Source organism: Cetorhinus maximus, chromosome 12, assembly GCF_964194155.1.
Source record: "Cetorhinus maximus chromosome 12, sCetMax3.hap1.1, whole genome shotgun sequence".
Taxonomy (NCBI): domain Eukaryota; kingdom Metazoa; phylum Chordata; class Chondrichthyes; order Lamniformes; family Cetorhinidae; genus Cetorhinus; species Cetorhinus maximus.
In genome coordinates this window covers 59,490,236-59,513,534 of record NC_135890.1, presented here as the reverse complement: position 1 = coordinate 59,513,534, position 23,299 = coordinate 59,490,236, and the positions used below count along the sequence as shown (strand labels likewise).

The window sequence follows — 23,299 nt, the reverse complement described above, 5'->3', positions numbered from 1 at the left end:
CCACCCCCCACCCAAACTCCCCCCTCCACCTACACCACCCCCCCCACTCTGAGGGGTGTCTGGTTAAACTTGGAGGCAGAAGAAGAATGACAGGATGAACGGAGAGGGAGGCTGTTGGGATGAACAGGGGAGGGAGGCTGTCAGGATGAACAGGGGAGGGAGGCTGTCGGGATGAACAGGGGAGGGAGGCTGTCGGGATGAACGGGAGGGAGGCTGTCGGGATGAACAGGGGAGGGAGGCTGTCGGGATGAACAGGGGAGGGAGGCTGTCGGGATGAACAGGGGAGGGAGGCTGTCGGGATGAACAGGGGAGGGAGGCTGTCGGGATGAACAGGGGAGGGAGGCTGTCGGGATGAACAGGGGAGGGAGGCTGTCGGGATGAACAGGGGAGGGAGGCTGTCGGGATGAACAGGGGAGGGAGGCTGTCGGGATGAACAGGGGAGGAGGGCTGTCAGGATGAATGGGGAAGCAGAAAGAGCGAGAGTCTATCTGGACTAACCCTGGAAGTGAATTCCTCTGTCTCACAACTGTGTTGTGAAGTTTCTCCTGTCCTCTGTTCTAAATCTCTTGTATTTAATTTTGTAGCCATGACCCCTCCTTTCAGATCCCTCAGCCTGGATTTTTACTTCCAGGTCAGGAGCGCAGAGTCGGGATGTTTCCCTGCTCTGCAAACCCAAACCAGGAGGAAGTGCCCCTTCAGGTTTATATTCTGGGGAGGCCTGGGCTTCTGGGAGTCGTGGTGGGTTACCCCGGAAACAGTGCGGAGACTGCTGGCTGTAGAGGTGGGCTGGGTGAAAGGTCTGCCTCAGTGCACCGGCACTTTGTTGCAGCTGTTTTAAACAAAAAAGCAAAAGAAACTGCCCTCCAGTCTTCACCCCTCACACCCCCACTCTCTCCCCATGCCCCCTTCATGCCAACCTATGTCCCTCTACCCACCCCCATGGCCCTTTATAGCCCCTATGTCAACTTAATGCCAAACCACATCAACCCATGCACCCCCATCCATCCTTACACCTACCATGCCAACTCACCCAGAATCCACCAGGGGAAGACCTCAAGGCCCATGCTGAGATGAGATTAAATAGAGTTCTTAAGTGCCTAGTGAAGAATTCACTATTTTTAAAAAAACACTCCCATTGATAAAAACTCATTCACTACATTTAACTTCCTTTAATCCTTTATAAGAACAAGCACTGGAATTAATAGTTCTACTTAAGAGTCTATAACCACTTGGAGCTGTTAATCAAACTGCGAAATGGTAGGCACTATACTGTGATGTACTCAGTCATGCAGCGCTAATCCGGTAATGATGGTCCCCAGGCTTATGTCAACAGGTAGAGTGAAATAGTAAGCTTTTTTTTAACACTGCAGACGGTTTTTAAAAAATATTTCAAGGGCAGGAGTTGAAATGCCTTGACAGCTTGTTGGTTATTTTGAACAGTTCCAATAAATTTATGTACATTCATGTCTAATTTTAGCAATCCCAAAGGGCAGCTTACCTTTCCAACAGGGTGTCCCGGGACCATATCCAAAGGGGCATCCCTCTCCAAAAGGATACTGTACCTATCCAAGCAGCACCACAAAGTTTAGACCTGCTCCTACCAGGTCTCATCTGCACACATTGTATTTCCCAGTCCTAGTTGACGAAAATCAGACATGACTGGAGGCAGCTGCTGTTTAATATGGGCAATATATGCAATTTGGAACCCACCCTCATTCATCCCTCTGCAAAAATAGTAGGTGCTGTGTTTGAAAGCATGGCCTCAGGAGCCATTTTCACAGCTCCAAAATAAGAGTCATGTTGGACTTGAAACTTTTCCCTATCTTAGATGTTAAAGCTAACTGGTCTGTGATTCCTTGAATTAGCTCTGTCTTTTTATAAATGGATACTATGTTGACCATTCTCCAATCCTACAACTCACATCCACACACTATAGAACCTGATGTACAACTTCTGGGGTCTTCTACCTCTTCACCTCTCAGTCAACCCCAGGATCTTATGGTATATTCCTTCTGGACCTGGCACTTTGTTTCCCTTTAACTTCAGTTAAAATTTTCCTTTCACCCATAAGAACCTGGGAGAAGGAAGGGCAATGGGACTAATTGGACAACTCCTTCACTGGGACAATACACAGAATGGCTTCCTCTTGTGCTGTATATATAATTCTATTAGATACTTTATAAGTGATGTTAACATTTTAATATATTCTTCTAGGGCAGAAGACAATACGAAAGATAAACTTCGTACAATAGCTGAAATAGACAAAACTGCTGAGGAAGTGCAAAGGCTTAAAAGGTGTGTAACATTTATTTTAAATGTCAAAGTATGATATAAACTGTGTTGCATAACTATACCATTTAAAAGCTGCTCCTGAGTATTTATCAAAAGGCCTAATGTTGAGGTGTAACAACACATTAATTAAGAAGTGGAGCTCAGTGGTACCACTCTTGCTTCTGAGTCAGGGTGGGGCGAGGCCATAGACGGATTTGAAAACAAGGATGAAGATTTGAAAATAGAGGCGTTGTTTAACCAGGAGCCAATGTAGGTCAGCGAGCAACAGGATGAGAGGTGAACACAACACAAGAATTAGGAGCAGAAGTAGGCCATTCAGCCTCTCAGGCCTGCTCCCCCATTTGATAAGATTATGGGCGGGATCATCCCAGGTTTGCTCTAAGTGCGGCAGCGGGCGTGAAAAATGTTGTTTTACCCACCAGCCGCAATCGCCATATCGTCCCATTCCTGGCAAGTCCTGCCTCGTTAATAATGCATTCATGGGAAACATGCTGGATCGCTGGCAGGGTGGCCTCTGATTCACCCGCCCACCATCAACTCAGGCCTTCAATAACCTGGGCGCCCCTGCACAGAGCCAGCACTCTCTAAGGGATCGAAAGCTGCTAGAAAGTCATGGCTGCCAAAGGGAGGAAACATGCTACCCCACATTTAACGATGCCTCACTTGGGCACCTGCTGGACACAGTGGAGGCCCATCGTGAAGACCTCTACCCCCGCTTTGGGCGAGGACCAGCAAGCAAGAACACCAATCCAGCATGGGAGGTGGTGGCAGTGATGGTCAGCGCCACTCAGTGCCAAAAGAGGATGAATGGTCTCCTCTATTCTGCCAGGGTAAGTCACTCCTCACAATCTCAACTCTCACACTCACAAACCCATCACACATTCGCAGGGCCCTCACTCACTGTCAGTTCAAAGGACATCATCATTCACTTTCTCTCACACACCTTCATCTGCCCTGCGGATGTGACCTCATCCCATCCATGTCACCACTCAGCACTCAGTACCCACACATGCTAGACATCCTTATTATCTGGCCTGGCAGGCATCCTGCTTATACTTTCTCCATCTCTATTCATACAGGACAAGCTGGCATACAACAAAAGGGAGAGGTCGCAGACTGGTGAAGGAATGCCCAACATCAGGGTCCTCACAGACTTTGCAAACAGAGCCATCCAGCTGGCCGGCGAGGATCTGGACCACTCCTGTGGTGACGGTGAGGTTGGCAGCGCCCAACCAAGTGAGGATCCAGCAGTGCAACATCCATCAGACAACCAAGGTGTGAGTGAGTTTCCCGGTTACACAGTCCCCTGCAATGCACTAATTATCTTTTCTCAGACACATCTGGGAAGCTGGCAAGGGGGTCCACAAGCGAGCACCTCGATTCAAGCCCCAAAGACACCTCTGAAGAAATATCTGATGACACCCGAGTTGAAGTCCCATCACAGCACTCATCCACACCCTTCACCAGTGCAGAGACACACACCTCAGTGGGACCTAGTTCTAAAATAGCCTCAGGGTCACAATCTGGTGAGCACACTGCACTGTCTAATCTACAGCTGGTGGTAACAGGGACTTCCCAGGTTTCCGGCACTCAGAGGACTGCTGGAGGCCAGAAACTTGCTGAGTCCGAGTCAGATGATGAGCCTCTGGACTCGGTCATACCTCAGTTTCTGGAGCTGCAAAGGCAAGCTCGGGAACATCAGGAAGGGATGTCCGCTGCAATCCTCAGATTGGAAGGCACGATGGAGGAGTTTGTCCACCTGCACTCTGAGGTGATAGCACCAGTTTGCCAATGCACCGAGTTCAACACTGGTAGGATGGTGGCCGCCATGGAGACCTTGGTCCAGGATATCAGTCCTGCTCTGCTGCGCAGGCTCAACTCCACCACTGATGTCATAGCTGGCCTCCAACTGTGTCAATGCTAGAGGGGTGCAGGGCAGCTCGATCTCACTCCAGCTTCCCCTTCTCAAAGAGTCAGCCAAGGGCCCTTGGGCACCCATAGGGAGGAAGATCAGCAGGTGCACACCCCCTAGGCCCATCCATCTAGGTGACCCTGGGAGTGTATGGCCCACCTGAATCCCTTCTTCCTGTGACCCCAGCAGCTCCAGCTCCACAGACCGAGGACGGTACCACTGCCACACAGCAGGACCCCGCAAGCAAGACGGGGCCCTCCATGTCTCGGCCCTCCAGAGGATGGCCGCCAAGGTCATCATAGACAGGGCGTAGCAGTCAGCAGGCTGCTTCCATCTCCGCTGTGGATGTCCGGGGAACACCCCGGGCAGGGTTAGGAAGGTTAAGAAAATGTAGTTGCACAGCCTAGTCATGGGTGTTAATCACTTGTACATAATGTTCACTATTGTAAGTAAACTCCCAAGAATGTCTCCTTGTCTATGGCTCCTTGTTCTGATGAGCAGTGTTCGTGTCACTCACATATGAAACTTTTCTGCACAAGATAAAGGCAGGTGTCTCAGTCCAGGGCCTATTCCCCATGCATTATGTAACGTTCAGAGCAAAGTGATGGTCCGGCTTCACACCCATTGGACACATCACTGATGCCTGCACCTCGGTGGTGCTTGTCATTGCTTCCAGAATATAGTGGGGAGGTGTCACAGAGTTCCGTCATTCTCTGTGTGTGCTCTCAGCACCTTTTAAGATGGGGCTGGCCCTCATCTCTTCAGCATTTGTGTCCAATGACTCTGCGCTCCTGAAGGGCTCAGGTGCTGAAGACGGACAAAGGATCAGATGCATTAAAAGTTTCATGGTTGCATCTCCGTGATATGACCCTGATCACAGAGCATAAGCGAGCTGCCTTCAGCCAGATAGGGGTTAAATGTTCACAGAGGCTATGTGAAGACCTATGGCATGTCCTCACTGCATGTTGTCATCATACTTCTGGAATCTAGCTAATATTAGGCCTCCGCTGTGGCTCCATGACACGAGCCTGAGCACTGATGGTATGTGCACTGCCATCAGTCACACAGGAGTCAAATGTTCACAAATGCAAGGTGAGGATGTCAGGACTGTCCTCACTGCATCTCATCGTCATCCTCCACGAATCTTGCGGCTATGAGGGCCTCCTGAGCGTCTGCCTCATCTGGCCAGTGCGATGGGCCTGTCGAGGCATCAGAACCTAATTTTCAAGATGCCTTTTGTTTGTTGCACCAAAACCTGAGTCATGACATGAGCCTCGTTGTAGCGTCGCTCTGCTGCAGTCTGAGGCCGCTGCATGGACATCATCAACCACGGCCTCTGTGGGCAACACTTGTCCCTGAGGAACCAACCCTGCAGCCTATCTGAACCCTGGAAGATGTCAGGGAACTGAGACCTGCTAAGGATGTAGGAGTCACGGATGCTCCCTGGAAATCATGCGCAGACCTGTAGGATGCGTTTGTGGTGGCCACACACCAGCTGAACATTCAGCGAGTGGAACCCCTTGCATTCGATGTAGTTGACTGCTTGTTGCCATGGAGATCTAAGTGCTACATGAGTGCAGTAAATGGAACCCTGCACCTGTGGAAAACCAGAGATCTGTGCAAATCCCAGCACTCTTGCTCCCTGGCTTTCCTGATCCCAGGCGAAATACTCAAAGTTCTGTGCCTTTGCGAAGATGGCGTCCTTGACCTAGCTATACTTGTGTGTGGAGGCTTGCGAGATCCGGCACAGGTCACCTGTGGAGCCCTGGAAGAAGCCACTGGCGTACAAATTGAGCGCCTCAGTCACTTTCACGGACACTGTCAGTGGATGCCCTCCATGTCCCCGTGGCGCCAAATCCTGCAGCAGGTGGCATATGTGACTGACCAGTTCCCTGGACCTGCACAGTCTTCAGTGACACTGGTTCTCAATCATCAGCAGGGATGACAAGCGCTGTCTATAGACCCTATGCTTATGAGTGATGGCTTATTGTGGATCTTCAGCTGCATGCGCAGCAGGCCCTGCCACCCCTTCATCTAGAGGGAGATGCTCTTCCCTTTTCTCAGCCAGCTGCTTCTTCTCCTCTGCTCCCTGTAAGCCATGAGGCATACTGCTAAATCACCAGGTACCATGATCCTGATAAAAGCAAAATACTGCGGATGCGGGAAATATGAAATAAAAACAGAAAATGCTGGAAAAACTCAACAAGTCTGACAGCATCTGTGGAGAGAGAAACAGAGTTAATGTTTTGAGTCCACACAGCTCCTCTTCAAAACTGCTCTGAAGAGTCGTGTGGACTCGAAATGTTAACTCTATTTCTCTCTCCATGATCCTGATGTTCTCCTCCTGCAGGATCGAAGAGAGAGAGACGCGTGGGTTAGCTTAGGTGTCCTAAGAACCTCTCTTGGTTAAGTGTGAAGGCCCCTTCACACAAGCAGGAGAGTGTTGGCAATCACTTGGATGGCCAGTGTGTAGTGCGCTGCTTGGCTGTCCAAAGCCCCACCCACCTCCGCCCCACTCCACCCGGCCGATTGGCAGCAGTTTGCCCACTGGACTGCCTGATGTGCTCTCAGCTCAGGCGCAGGCATTCTCCTAACCCACACTGCAACGCTGCACTGTCAGCTTGACCCATGAGGGATACTGGTCCAAACCTTAATAAAGACATTGCAAGGGGCTGTGAGCGCCTCCACCAGTGACTGGGCCATGACCACCTTTCACAAGGGGATTGTACAACATGCCCAGTCAGCCAATTGCTCTGCTACCCCCTAAAATGCACATTAATTTGTAGTCTGCACCCGAGGGGTGAAAAGTTCTGCAGCATTTATTAGCATTTCATGTTTTTGTGTTGCTTGAGTGGGCAGAAATGCTTCAGAGGCCGGACTCCAAGCTTTTCAATGGAGCTGGTCTCAGCTGTGGAAGAATGTTCACTTTTGACAAGCTTTCCCTCACACCCCTTCCCCACATCCCCGCAGCATGTGCTTGTGTACTTCCTTCAGTCTGTGCTGCTTTGCCACCAGCACCCCACACCCCCAAGCCTGACCTGCACTGGAGCCCTTGCCCTGTTACCTCTATTGAAAGCCAGGCTGGGGAAAAAAGGACTTACCTGTGCCGCCCACGAATGTGCGGCACATCTTCCTTGATGTCCTACGGGTGATGCCCGCGAGCGCTGCGCATGAAGCATGTCATTCTGAAGTCATACTGACATGGGCAATAAATTTGACGTGGGGAGATGATTCTGTGAGCAGGGCTTATAATTAGATGCTAAAGTATCGAAATTAGGTTCCTGATGTGCAGCGGTGGAAAATGTGGCCCACCGTTGATGGGTGGAGCAGATGATCACAAACTGGTTTCACGATGGCGTGAAACCGACATTTGGCCTTCTCGTCATATTGCCCACGCCCCCCCACCTGCCATGATGCCCAATGCCAACGGGAGCGGACGATTCTGCCCTATGGCTGATCTGCTTGTGACCTCTACTTCGATTTCCTGTCTGACCTCCCCAACCCTCCCTCCACCCCCCATAACTCTTGACTCCCTTGTTGATTAAAAGTCTATTTACCTTAGCCTTAAATATATTCAATGACCCAACCTGCACTGCTCTCGGAGGAAGAAAATTCCACAGACTAAAGACCTTCAGAGAGAAAAATTCCTCCTCAATTCCTTCTTAATGGGAGACTCCTAATTTTTAAACTGTGTCCCCTAGTTCTAGATTCCTCACAAGGAGGAACATTCTCTCAAGCCCACTCAGAATCTTATGTTTCAGTAAGATCACCTCACATTCTTCTAAACTCCAATGGATACAGGCCCAACCTGCTCAACCTTTCTGCATAAGATAACGTCTGCATTCCAGGAATCAATCAAGTGAACCTTCTCTGAACTGCTCCTGGTGCAGTTATATTCCTCCTTAAGTGAGGACATTAAAACTGTACACAGTACTTTAGATGCAGTCTCACTGACGCCCTGTACAACTGCAGCAATACTTCCCTACTTTTATGCTTGATTCCCCTTGCAGTAAATGCCAACATTCCATTTGCCTTCCTAATCACTTGCTGTACCTGCATACTAACTTTTTGTGATTCACGTACCAGGACATTCAGATCCTTCTGTACAGTAGAGCTCTGCCGTCTCTCTCCATTCAATTAATATACTGCTTTCTAATCTTCCTGCCAAAGTGGACAAGTTCAAGCTTTCTCACATTGTACTCCATCTGCCAATTTTTTGCCCACTCACATAACCTATCTATATCCCTTTTCAGACACTCTATCTCCTCATGTCCTCTTGACAACTTACTTTCCTGCCTATCTTTGTGTCATCAGCAAATTTAGCTCCCATACTTTCATCCAGGTCATTGGTATCGATTGTAAATAGTTGAGCACTGATCCCTGTGGCACTGCACTAGTAACAGCTTGACAATCCGAAAAAGACCCATTTTCAAACAGAAACTTGGGGAGGCTAAGGGCATGGGCAATGGAGTTTTGGATGGCCTCAAGTTTACCAAGAGTGGGACATGGGAGACCAGCCATGAGTGCATTGGACTGGTCAAGTTTAAAGCTAACAAAGGATGAGGAATTCAGCAGCAGATGAGTTGAGGCAGGCATGGTGCCAGGCAATGTTACAGAAGTGGAAATAGCCTGAGAGGATGGTGGAGGCAGATTCAATCGTGGATTTCAAAAGGTAATAGGAAAATTATCTGAGGATGAAAAGATTTGCATGACTACAGGAAAGAATGGGGTAGTGGGACTAGCTCAATTGCTCTTGCAGAGAGCTTGCATGAACCCAATAGGCCAAATGGCCTCCTTCTGTGCTGGAACTGTTCCATGATTCTAAGTAAGACATTGTTGGCAGACTGTGTGGAGTCATCTCTCTCTACTACTTAGCTGCTGAGTTCCTTTGCTGTGGCCACCACCTTGTCAGTCTCACTCACTGGTATGTGATCTTATCATCCGTCAAAAATATATCAGAGCATTTTGTCAGAGATACGGGCAGCCTCCCTGTTCCTTCAATGACCTTTACATCAACATAAATAGTGTCCTTTTTTTTTGTATTTCTGGTTTAGTAGTAAAAGAAAGACTTGCATTTCTGTGGTGCCTTTAACAACCTCATGATGCCTCAAAGTCCTTTATAGCCAATGAAATACTTTTTGAAGTGAAGTCACTTATTGTAATGTAGGAAATGAGGCAGCCAATTTTGACACAGCAAGCTCCCAAAAATAGCAATGTGACAGTGACCAGATAACTCGTTTTCATGACATTTGCTCAGAGATAAATATTGGTCAGGACACTGGGGAGATGTCTCTCCTGATCTTCGCATAATCTTTTATGTGATCTTTTATGTTCAACCTGTGAAAGTAGACAGTTTAACAGCAAACTACATCAACTTTTTCAACCTTTGACATTAAATCTAGTTTTACCCATGTATTTTCTTCCTTGCATTTCAAAGCGTAACTATCTTGCTCTAATATTTAACTACACCACCATGTTCATTCACATGTGTGTTTTAGCTACCACTCTGGATCTGAACGCAACACTTCCATTTCTTATTTCTCTCTCTTTTCCACCTTCCTCATTGTGGTTCCCTGCCATCATGCCTCCTTTTCTTTGCCTTCGGGTACTCTACCCTCATGAACCACAATCCTTCAATGTTCACCGACTTTCCTAATCTCTTGACGCCATTACAGGCTTTATTCCCTCCTAAATCACCCCACGGCTTCTATCTGTGCTTTTCTTGGCATCCTCCAAAGGGGCCCTCAAGGCACTCTTCATTGTCTCCTAATGGGCAACAATCCCAATTGGCCCATTCTACTTTCTCCCTGCGCTTCCCACCCTCCATGCCTGACCAGGGCTAATTTACCAACTTCTTTTTGGACCCTCTCATAATCCCATCTCTGACTCCACGGTCTCTGCTAGTAAATTGGCTATTACTGATCATTTCCTTTCTATTACTCTTTATCCATATTCTCCTTTCCCCTATTAACATCACTTCTTTCTGTGTCTGTTCCTGGAGAAACCTCACCCTTGAGTCTCTCATCATTCCAATAATCTAACCTTTGGTCTATAATTCATCTTAAAATTTCTCCAGCTACTGATTTACTTAATCTCATACTCTCCACCACCTTTAATGCCCTTGCCCTCTTAAGAACTTTTATTCTGTCTCACTCTAATCATTCCCCAGGTATACACCTCACCTTCAGTCCTTTAAGTCCAGGGACGAAGATTTGAATATCTGGTGAAAAATTGGTTTAACCATCCATTGCCTGATCAGATCTCGTTGGAAGAGTCAATTACTAGGGAACATAGATTTAAGGTGAGAGGAGAAAACTTTAGAGGAGATGTGCGGGGCAAATTTTTTACACAGAGGGTAGTGAGTGTCTGGAATTCGTTGCCAGAGGAGGTGGTGGAAGCAGGTACAATAGTGGTGTTTAAGAGGCAGCTTGACAAATACATGAATAGGATGGGAATAGAGGGATACGGACCCTGCAAGTGCAAAATGTTTTAGTTTGACAGGCAATTTGATCGGCGCAGGCTTGGAGGGCCAAAGGGCCTGTTCCTGTGCTGTACTTTTCTTTGTCCTTTGAAAGATCAGACCACTTAAAGTATTATTGGATCATGCTCACCATCACCAAAATGGCTCATTATTCAAAGATCATCAGAAATGCAAAGTTAGTCCTGGCTTCTCTTCACCCCAAACTATCTTCTAAGGCATCGTCTCCTGCCTCCTTCACCTTCACCTCCAGCAGTAAGCATGAGGAGTGCAAAGATCGAGATAATACATTCAGCTGCCTCTGCCATTTCCCTCCCCTCCCCTAACCTTCAGGACAGATGTCCCCAAATGTTTGCCCTGCACTACCCCTGAACTCCTGTCTTTCTCTGGATTCTGTTCCATTTCTTAGAGTCCTCTCTGACTTGTCGATGAGATGCACTTTCTCCTCCCTCATTCCTATTCTGACCCAAACTATTGACCATTCAACTGCCCTTCCTGGACCACATTGTTAACAGGTCCCTCTCTTGTAGGATTGTTGGACCCTCCCTTCACCGACACCACCCTTCAAATTTTTTCTCATCACCCCTTTCTTCAAAAAATACCATTCCATTCCCAACCTCCCTTTCCTTTCAAATCCTTGAACTTGTTGCCTTCCAAATCCATTTTCATCATTACTACAGTGCTATGTTTGAATCCCTCCAGTCAGCTTTCCGGCCTGGCCACAGTGCTGAAATGACCTTTATTAAAGTCACAATGACATTCTTTATGACTATGATTGTGTTAAACTATCCCTTCTTAATCTATCTACAGCCTTCAACATAGCTTTATGCTTCTCCAACGCCTCTCTTCTGACATCCAGCCAGAGCAGGGAGCCGCCCTAGCTTGGTTCTATTCTTAGCTATCTAATCATATCCAAAGAATTACCTCCAATGAATTTTCTTCCTATTATCCCACTGTTACCTCTGGAGTCCCCCAAGGATCCGTCATTGTGCCCATGTCTATTTCTCGCCTGCATATTACCCCTCAGCAAAATCATCCAGAAACATCTCATACATGCGTGCTGATGAAACTCAGCTCTGTCTCACTACCACCTCCTTGGACCCTGATTTGCCATACTGCTTGTCCAATAACCAATATTGAATGAGCAGAAATATCTTCCAATTAAATATTAGTAAGACTGAAGCCATTGTCTTTGGCCCCTGCCACAAACTTGATTCCCTGTCCATTTTTTCCTTCCCTGGTAACTTTCTCCAGCTGAGCAAGATCATTCTTAACCTTGATGTTGTGTTTGAGTTGGTGATAAGCTTCCAAACACACATCCACTCTGTCCTTTGACTTCCATAACTTAACTTCCGTTAAGGGAAGACATTGGTGTAGTGGTATTGTCACTGCACTAGTAATCCAGAGGCCCAGGCTAATGTTCTGTGGGCATGGATTAAAATCCCACCATGGTAGCTGGTGGAATTTAAATTCAGTTAATAAATCTTGAAATAAAATGCACAACTAGAGGTAATCGTGAAACTATTGTTGATTATCATAAAAACCCATCTGGTTCACGAATGCCCTTTAGAGAAGGAAGTCTGCCATCCTTACCTGGTCTGGTCTACATGTAATTCCAGACCCACAGCAAAAATCCCATCTGGTTCAGGAATGCCCTTTTAGGGAAGGAAGTCTTCCATCCTTACCTGGTCTGATCTACATGTGACTCCAGACCCACAGCAATGTAGTTGACTCTTAACTACTCTTTGAAATGGCCAAGCAAGCCACCCAGTTGTGCCAAACCACTACAAAGTCTACAAAAAGAAATGAAACCAGATGGACACCTGGCATTGACCAAGGCACTGGAAACGACAAAAGCAAACTGAGCCCTGTCGACCCTGCAAGGTCCTCCTTACTAACATCTGGGAGCAATTGTGCAAAAATTGGGAGAGCTGTCCTACAGACTAGTCAAGCAAATGCCTGACATAATCATACACTCAGAATCATACCTTACAGCCAATGTCCCAGATGCCACCAACACCATCCCTGGGTATGTCTTGTCCCACCAATAGACAGAGCTAAGCGATCCCACTTCCAATGGATCAGATCTAAGCTCTGCAGTCCTGCCACATCCAGTTGTGAATGGTGGTGGACAATTCAACAACTTATTGGGGGAGGAGGCTCCACAAATATCCCCATCCTCAATGATGGGTGAGCCCAGCACATCAGGGCAAACGCATTGGCAACCATCTTCAACTAGAAGTGCTGAGTAGATGATCCAAATTGGCCTTATCCCAGCACCACAGATGTCAGTCTTTAACCAATTTGATTCACTGCACGGGATATCAAGAAATGGCTGAAGGAACTGGATATTGCAAAGAAATATGGGCCCTGACAACATTCTGGCAATACTATAGAAGACCTGTGCTCCAGAACCAGCCACACTCGTGGCCAAACTGTTTCAGTACAGCTGCAACACTACATCTACCCAGCTATCTGGAAAATTGCCCAAGTATGTCCTGTACTCAAAAGGCAGGACAAATCCAACCCGGCCAGTTACCGCCCCATCAGTCTACTCTCGATCATCAGTAAAGTGATGGAAAGGGACATCAACAGTGCTATCCAACAGCATTTACTCAGCAATAACCTGCTCACTGATTCTCGGCTTGGCTCTGCCTCAGCTCCTGACCTCATTACAGCCTTGGTCTAAACATGGACAAAAGAGCTGAACTCCAAAGGTGAGGTGAAAGTGATTGCCCTTGACATCAAGGCTGCATTTGACCAAGTGTGGCATCAAGGAGTCCTAGCAAAACTGGAATCCATGGGAATTGGGGGGAAAACTCCACTGGTTGGAGTCATACCTAGGACAAAGGAAGGATGATTGTGGTTGTTGGAGGTAAATCGTCTCAGTTCCAGGAAATCATTGCAGGAGTTCCTCGGGGTAGCATCCTAGGCCCAACCATCTTCAGCTGCTTCATCAATGACCTTCCTTTCATCATAAGGTCAGAAGTGGGGATGTTCGCTAATGATTGCACAATGTTCAGCACCATTCACGACTCCTCAGATACTGAAGTAGTCCATGTCCAAATGCAGCAAGACCTGGACAATATCCAGGCTTGGGCTGACAAGTGGCAAGTAACATTCGCACTACATAAGTGCCAGGCAATGACCATCTCCAATAAGAGAGAATCTAACCATCACCACTTGACATTCAATGGCATTACCATCACTGAATCCCCCACTATCAACATCCCGAGTGTTACCATTGACCAGAAACTGCACTGGACTGGCCATATAAATACTGTGGCTACAAGAACAGATCAGAGACTAGGAATCCTGCGGCAAGTCACCTCCTGACTCCCCAAAGCCTGTCCACCATCTACAAGTTACAGGTCAGGAGTGTGATGGAATACGCCCCTCTTGCCTGGATGAGTGCAGCTCCTACAACAGTCAAGAAGTTTGACACCATTCAGGACAAAGCACCCCATCCACCACCTTCAGCATCCACTCCCTCCACCACCGACTCACAGTAGTAGTAATGTGTACCATCTACAAGATGCACTGCAGGGATTCGCCAAGGCTCCTGAGACAGCACCGTCCAAACCCACGACTACTACCACCTAGAAGGACAAGGGCAGCAGATAGATGGGAACACCACCACCTGGAAGTTCCCCTCCAAGCCACTCACCATCCTGACTTGGAAATATATCACCTCTCCTTCACTGTCGCTGGGTCAAAATCCTGGAACTCCCTCCCTAACAGCACTGTGGATGTACTTACAGCACATGGACAGTTCAAGAAGGCAGCTTACCATCACCTTCACAAGGAGCAATTAGGGATGGGAAAAGTGTTTTTTCGATTTATTCCTTCATGGGATATGAGCATGACTGGCAGGGCTAACATTTGTTGCCCATCCCTAGTGGCCTTGACAGCAATGTCCACATCCCAAGGATAAATATATATTTTAAAAAGTAGCCGAGGCATGGAACATAAGAGCAGGGAGGTTCTGTGAGAACTGTATAAAACACTAGTTTGGGCTCTGCTGGAGTACTGCGTACAGCTTTGGTTACCACATTACAGGAAGGATGTGATTGCACTATGGGGAGGGTAAAGAGGAGATTTACTAGGTTGATGCCAGGAATGGAGAATTTTAGCTATGAGGAAAGATTGGACAGGCTGGGGTTGCATTTTTGGAACAGAGGAGGTGGAGGAGAGATTTAATTGAGGTGTATAATATTATGAGGGGCCTATTATTATATGATCTAATATTACATAGAGTGGATAGGAAGGAGCTATTTCCGTTTGCAGAGAGGTCAATAACCAGGGGGATTGGATTTAAAATGTTGAAGGATTAGCGGGGAATTGAGCTGAAATTCTTTCACTCAGGGTAGTGGGGGTCTGGAACTCACTGCCTCAAAGGCTGGTAGAGGCAGAAACCCTCATCGCATTTATGAATATCTTGGATAGGCACGTGAAGTGCTCTCACCTACAGAGCAAAAGCTGGAAAAGGTTGATTAGGCTGGATTGCGTTTTCTCTGGCTGGCACAGATATGATGGGCTGAATGGCTTCCATTTGTGCTGTAACTTTTTCTATGTTTTATTGGGCAGAATCTTGTGGAAGTGATGGGAGGTTCGGCGACCAGCTAGAGAGCTGGCAAGACCCCGCGTCATTGCTTTTCAGGAAGGTCTGGCCACCACACCTTGTACCAATCAAGCACTTAATAGGCCAGCGGCGGGCCTACCCTTGGGTTCAACGACCTCAGTGATGGAAGTCCCACCCACCAAGAGCTGCCAGCCAGTCAGAAGCCTGTAGCTATTCTGTACTCAGCAGCGCCACCAGCGAGGCAGTGGTTGCTGTTGGTACTACACCCACTCAAGGACTCTGATTGAGTGGGCATCTAGGCACAGGTTGAGTGATGGTGGGAGGGGGATTGCGGGGTGGGGGCTTTGGGGGAGGGGGTGGAGGCGGGTGAGCAGCAAGGGCGGGGGCATGACTCTCAGTGGGGCCCCCCTTCCCGATGCTGGGTCCCTCGATCAGGTACTGAGTGCTTTTAAATGAGGGCCTCCCTGGTTTACTATATAAAATGTGGTATAGAAATGAAAGTTGTTGTTGTCTTATCTACAAGATGCCGACTCCAACAGTCTAACACTCCCTCAGTACTGCACTGGAGTGTCAGCCTAGATTATTTGCTCAAATCTCTGGAGTGGCCTTCTGACTCCGAGGCAAGGGTGTTAACATATCAACCAGGTATTTTTGGTGATTGCAATTGTTACACAATTTGCTTCATATAGTGCTTTTTTTTTAAAAATTATGCAGCTTCATTGAAAAACAGCAACAAGAGCTGAATTATTGTATTGCTGCTAAGAACTTTTTTGAAGAACTAGCACCTGAGGAATGGAAGGAGAAGAAAAGGAAAGAGAAAATGGTTGCTAATAATAATAATAAAAACAACGGAAAGGAAGCCGTTCCCTCCAAACCACTTCCTCCAAGAGGTGTGTTGTTCTGATTGTCTAATGGAATATATTTTGTTCTTGATATGAAGTTAACATGATGCTAACGTCCTAATAACAAAAGCGAGGTGGGAAAGGAACTTGTAGGTGGGGTTCTGTTTAAATACTTTCAGCTTGTTTCCATGCTGCAGCCAGATCTGTAGTCTTACTGTTGGGCAGGAGGTAATGTGAAGTTAAGTCTGATGGAGGGAAGGATGGTAAATTGGGGAGTGGAGATGGGGGGGCGCGGCTTTGGCCAATCATGGGGTATGTCAGTCAGTCATGAGGGTCTTGTAATGGAGGCAGGGTTGGCTAAATGCCCACGTCCAGCTTCATTCCATGTTCTGCACCGTAGCCGGGATTATTGTACATTAATTAGTAATGGTGCCATTATCATGATCCGTTGAGTAGGGCAATACACAGAATCACACAGTGCAGAAGAGGCCCTTCGGCCCATCGAGTCTGCACCGACACGTGAGAAACACCTGACCTACCTACCTAATCCCATTTACCAGCACTTGGCCCATAGCCTTGAATGTTATGACGTGCCAAGTGCTCATTCAGGTACTTTTTAAAGGATGTGAGGCAACCCGCCTCCACCACCCTCCCAGGCAGTGCATTCCAGACCGTTACCACCCTCTGGGTAAAAATGTTTTTCCTCACATCCCCCCTAAACCTCCTGCCCCTCACCTTGAACTTGTGTCCCCTCATGACTGACCCTTCAACTAAGGGGAACAGCTGCTCCCTATCCACCCTGTCCATGCCCCTCATAATCTTGTACACCTCGATCAGGTCACCCTTCAGTCTTCTCTGCTCCAATGAAAACAACCCAAGTCTATCCAACCTCTCTTCATAATTTAAATGTTTCATCCCAGGCAACATGCTGGTGAATCTCCTCTGCACCCCCTCCAGTGCAATCATATCCTTCCGATAATGTGGTGACCAGAACTGCACACAGTACTCCAGCTGTGGCCTCACCAAGGTTCTATACAACTCCAACATGACCTCCCTACTTTTGTAATCTATGCCTCGATTGATAAAGGCAAGTGTCCCAAATGCCTTTTTCACCACCCCACTAACATACCCCTCCGCCTTCAGAGATCTATGGACACACAGGCCAAGGTCCCTTTGTTCCTCAGAACTTCCTAGTGTCATGCTGTTCATTGAATACTTCCTTGTCAAATTACTCCTTCCAAAGTGTATCACCTCACACTTTTCATGGTTAAATTCCATCTGCCACTTATCTGCCCATTTGACCATCCCATCTATATCTTCCTGTAGCCAAAGACACTCAACCTCACTGTTAACCACCCGGCCAATCTTTGCGTCATCTGCAAACTTACTAACCCTACCCCCACATAGTCATCTATGTCGTTTATATAAGTGACAAATAATCGGGGACCCAGCACAGATCCCTGTGGTACACCACTGGATATGGGCTTCCAGTCACTAAAGCATCCTTCTGTCATCACCCTCTGTCTCCTACAACTAAGCAAATTTTGAATCCACCTTATCAAATTACCCTGTATCCCACGTGCATTTGCCTTCTTTATAAGTCTCCCATGTGGGACCTTGTCAAAAGCTTTGCTGAAATCCATATAAACTACATCTACTGCACTACCCTCATCTACACACTTGGTCACCTCCTCAAAAAATTCAATCAAATTTGTTAGGCATGACCTCACTCTGACAAAGCCATGCTGACTATCCCTGGTCAAACGTTGCCTCTCCAAGTGGAGATAGATTCTCCTTCAGAATTTTCTCCAATAGTTTCCCTCCCACTGACATGAGACTCACTGGTCTGTAGTTCCCTGGCTTATTTGTACAACCCTTCTTAAATAGCGGAACCACGTTAGCTATATTCCAGCCCTCTGGCATCTCCCCCTTGGCCAGAGAGAAATTAAAAATTTGGGTCAGAGCCCCTGCGATCTCCTCCCTTGCCTCCCTCAGCAGTCTGGGACACAAATCATCTAGACCTGGAGATTTGTCCACTTTTAAGCCTGCCAACACCTCCAATACCTTGTCACTCCCTATATCAATTTGCTCAAGAATCTCACAGTCTTTTCTCCCTGAGTTCCATACCTTCATCCTCACTCTCATGGGTGAAGACGGATGTGAAGTATTCATTCAACATTCTAGCGATGTCCTCTGGCTCCACCCATAGATTGCCCCCTTGGTCCCTAATGGGCCCTACTCTTTCCCTGGTTATCCTCTTCCCATTGATATACTTATAGAATATCTTGGGATTTTCCCTACTTTTACCATCCAGAGCTTTCTCATATCCCCGCTTTGCTCTCCTAATTGCTTTAATTCCCAATTAAAGATATTTCTTTAACACATTTATCATCAGGAATCATTTCATTCTGAATTAGTTGCCTCCCATGCTATTAATTTCAATGGTGAATATCGGAAGGAGAATAATCGCTCTCAAATGTTAAAAACAAGAAACTAGTGATAAAAATCAAAATGCTCTCTTTGTATTTTAACTATGTTTTGCCTCATTGATAATGGCCCATGCCCCCACTTCACCTCTGATGTTGATAGTTGCGTACATTTCCTGCGGTGACCTCCAGACCAGAGATAGGGCTTTGCTGGGTTAGAAATACAAGTATTTGCAGAATATTTCTTGGGTGTGTATTTTTATTGCTAACAGATTATTTAGTTTCTAACAGCCTGTATAAACAATGCAATTGAACATCACTATATTTTGCTGGCAAGTGCTTTTCTTTTAAAACACTTTTGCTTTATCATTTTATAGCAACTGTGTATTGATCTCCTTTTGGATAATAAACTCTGTGGGAGCAAAAAGGTTTGACGAATCTTTGACTTTCAATTAGACCTCCCAGCTTTTGTGAGGGATATAGAATGACACCAAAGCTTAAAAAAAAACCTGCCCTCCAGCTTGATTGTATTCACTTCCTGTAGCCTACTACCTTCTGATGTTTTTGAAACTTTTCATGCCAGTAACATTATGGCCGGGATTTTCTGACCCCACCCACCACTGGGACCTTCTGGTCCTGCCGAAAGTCAATGGACCTTTGGCTGACCTGTAGTATCCCCCGCGGTTGATGCTGCCACGGTGGGGGGTGAAAATCCTGGCTTTTGTCACTACTTTCCGCAGGTGAAATGGATATTCGTCCATTGTATTTTATGACTCGTGAGGAAACCTCAAGTTTTTGACATTTCCATGGGTGGGATATGCTGTTCTTCAGAATCCATTATGGTAGTGCCAAGAAAAAAATAGCAGTTAAATTGTGATACACCTATGGTGATAAATAATGAGCAGTTTCAGGACCATTGAATCAAACACAGAGCACAATAGGAGGCCATTTGGCCCACCAAAAGAGCTATCCAATTAGGCCCACTCACCAGCTCTTTCCCCATCGCCATGCAAGCTTTTCCTCTTCAAGAATTTTTCCAATTTCCTTTTGAAAGGAAATTCAAGATGTACAGTGATGTAGAAATGTGTCCCAAGTGCTTCACAAAGGCATGAGAGCACTACAGGCAGCTACTTTTACAGCTATTAACAGTTAGCACACACGCCCTTTGCAAGCAAGGTCACATGCCCAGTATATTTGTCAGTGGCTGGTATATGAACATACGAATTAGGAGCAGGAGTAGGCCATTCAGCCTTTCCAGCCTGCTCTGCCATTTATCATGGCTGGTCTGATTGTGGCCTCAACTCCACTTTCTGCCTACCCCCGATAATCTTTGACTCCCTTGTTAGTCAGGAATCTATTTACCTCTGCCTTAAAAATATTCAATGACCTGCCTCTACTACTCTCCGGGGAAGACAGTTCGAAAGATTCACAACCCCCTGAGGGAAAAATAGTCTTCTCATCTCCATCTTAAATGGGAGGGGCCTTATTTTTAATCTGTGCACCCCAGTTCTAGTCTCTCCTGTTGTAAGTTTGTTTTGTATCTCACTGAGAAGTCTGGAAGCTTATGTGGTTGAACATAAACTGTTTGTTATTAACACATAACTATATACACCTCCAAGGGATAGCCCTGACCAGGTAATATCTCAATGCTAGCTTCTGCTGGACTACTCTATACCCACAGTCTACCATCATGTGACTCTCTACATCATAATGTGGCCAGTACTGTTTCCCCATTCCCACATTGGCCCTTACTAACCCAAACAACCTTACACTACACCTGCCCCCAGTCTTTACCTAAATATGCTTATAATACAATCTTTATTTCAATACTACCCCTTCTCCCCCCACTCCCCCCTCAAGCCTCTGACTTTATAAATTCAGACCATCTGAAGGCTTTACAATTCTTGAAGATCTCATTCTTGTCACATTCAGAGGGGTGGTAGCCTCAGTTGCTTCGAGCAGATTTTGTTGGTTCAGATTTGAAATCATGGTATTTGGTGTTTCTGGCACTTAGGTGTCTCCATCTAATTCACTTTTCATGCCTCACACCGTGGGTTTGTCCTGTTTCTCCCAGAGGAACTGTTCACTCCGTTCATTTGTGGAATGGACTCGGGCTTTCTTTTTCCATAGGGTCCACCATGTTCTTCCTGGAAGTTGACGTCTCAAAAATGGAATCTTAATTTCCACATCTTTCCCAATTTTAGCCTAATATTTGTTTACTCTCTTATTTTCCAATTCTTTTTCAAACTTATGAATCCTTTCGTTCAGCCCAGCCACTACTCTGGTGAGTTCAGTTGTCTTTTTTTCAGAGTTATCTGCAGAACCCTTATACAAGTTTAACAACTTCACCTGGGCATTCAGTCTTTTTGGAAACTTTCTTCCATGGTCACTAACTGCTCCTTAGACTCTTTCAATTCATTTGTTAGATGCTCAATCTGTTCCTTAGAATTTCCCTTTTCTGCTTGGATTTGCTTTTCCATACCGTGCGTCTTATCTTTCATATTCACCAGATTGGATCGAAGTTCAAGAATTTAGTAAGATTTGGTTGTTAATTCTGCATTCAACCAACTGTTCTGATTCATCAGCAATCCCTTTTCCTATTCCAGCCAATTTTCAATGATACTTAATTGAGACTTCTGATCCTTGAAGTTCATCCAGTTCTAATTTTTCGTTAGCAAACTCATCTTCCGTATGTGAAAATCAGTTCTCTACACTTTCGTTAGCAGAGCCTAATTCATGTGTGCTATCCTTCAAGCTCACATTCTTTAATTTGAATTTGCTAATTGTTTCCAAGTCTTCATGCTCCCTTGTGAGAACTTCTATTTTCTCTTGCAACTGTTCAAATTTGTCTTGACATTCCAGGTTCTTGATTTCATTTCAACCATGTCATTTTTCAACAACTCAATGGTTCTAAGTAAGTTAGAGGCATCCAGTGCTTTTCCTTCTAAGTTTCTTGGTCTTCCGCATCAGATTTACATTTTCTGATCTTATTTTCGTCTTTTCTTTCTCTGTCTGCAGGAGAAATTTGTCCTTGTCCCTCATTTGGGTTCACTTTTGGCCAGCTCTGTCTCCAGCAAAGTTTTAATGTGTTTCAGTTCTGTAAATGTGCTGCTCATGGCTTCATTATCTGCTCGTAGCTTGGAAAGTTTTATTGCTTTTCCTTTCAATGCCTCTTCTCCATTCAGCTGGTTCATCAGCTCTTCGGTCTCTTTCTTGGACCTCTTGGCTTCCTCCTAGAATATTGAACATTGCTGAGTCTTCTTTGCCAGCTGGTTCTTCAGTTTGTTCAGAGTGACATTAAATTCATTTTGCTTCTCTTTGTAATTTACCAGACGAACAAACTTTGATCTGGGGGATCCTTGTCGTGTGTGAAAGTCCTTCAACAGGTTTTCCTTTTCTTTGCGAAGCTCAATTGCTTTGTCTTGAGTTTTCTTGTAATTCAGCAGAGCCTCCTTGACTTTGTTCTGCTGTTCTTCCATTCTGCTGTTCAAGACAGTCTTCATTTCTTCATGCTGCTGAAGGGTTATGCATTCCTTTTGCATTTGATTTTGAAGGACAATTAGCTGTTCTTTCAACTGTTTATTTTCTTGTTGACCTCTTGCCAACTCACACTGCACTTCAGTGCATAGCTTTGTCGCTACAGATAATTCAAACACTGCTTTTTCTGAATTAGTATCCAACATCCTTTTAAACTCCTCATGTTTTTCCATGGGTACATATTGATTCTTCAAAGAGTCTTTCAGGGCAGTGACTTCTTTGAGTCCCTTTTCTGCCTGCTGTTGTGCCTGGCTGTACTTTTGGTTGAGTTCTTCCTATTCAGCTTTGATACAAACATTTTCCTGTGATATAGCTTCATTTTTTTGCAGGTTTTGTTTCTTTTGGGTTACATCAGATAGCTTTCCTTCATTCACAGCCTTCTGCTTGCTCCACACTGCCACCTGCTGTTGCAGTTTGGGTACTATGCCGGCATTTTCAAAAAGCTTTATTTTTAAGCCTTTCAGCTATTTCTCAGCCTTTCTCCTCTGCATAAACTCTTTGGCTCATACACTTCATTGTGTTGACATGGTCTGTGACCATCTTGTGCTTTTCTTGAGTATTGTCTCCCTCACCCTGGGGCTCCTTGCCCTTTTGGTGCTTTATTGGGGCTTTTCTATACATTTTTTTAAGGTCTGTGCTCTCCACAACTTGGAGTTTAAAACATTGGTCAAAGGCTTTTAATAGCTCACCAAATGTGGTTGAGGATTTGTCTACACCTTGTCTTATGATTACATTGTCGGCCATTTCACCAAAGAAGTACAAGAATATATTAACTTGCACTTCCTCTGATTTCCTACCTGATGTATTTCTATAATTTAAAAATTTTATTCCCTAAGGTGCCCAATTTTGCATCTGGTTTGGCCCTTGTGTCAGTCAAAATTGGTCTGTTAATTTGTTGTCCATTTTTACTTTAAAGTTTAGGTGAGTACAGCTTTGAATGCAACTTTTAAAGATAGTGCTGCAGTAACCATTTTTTCAAAGAGCCTTCCCACACTTGTCGCATTTTGGCGGGCTCCCTTGGTGATGTGTTCCAAAACCTCTTTGGGGATTCGATTTTGCAGTGATTTGTTAAATCAATCATATGGGGCCTTCCCCACGATTTTGATGGATTTTCAGGTGTATAATAATCGATTCCCGGTTTTGGCTGAGGTTTTTAAATCTTCCACTTCTTTTTATTTCTTTTAAACGAGCTCGGCCACCACGTGCAATAGCACCAGTTGTGGACTGGGC

At 45.9% G+C, this 23,299-nt stretch overlaps 1 protein-coding gene across 1 annotated transcript in view; it reads left to right on the top strand.

The window, feature by feature from the left end:
• Positions 1-23,299, top strand: part of LOC144687078 (uncharacterized) — a 60,687-nt gene that overhangs the window by 12,076 nt on the left and 25,312 nt on the right. The window contains exons 3-4 of the mRNA XM_078552842.1: positions 2,215-2,295; positions 15,979-16,154. Coding sequence (XP_078408968.1) covers positions 16,085-16,154 — 70 coding nt within the window. The 5' untranslated portion in view covers positions 2,215-2,295; positions 15,979-16,084. The remainder of the gene's footprint in view (positions 1-2,214; positions 2,296-15,978; positions 16,155-23,299) is intronic.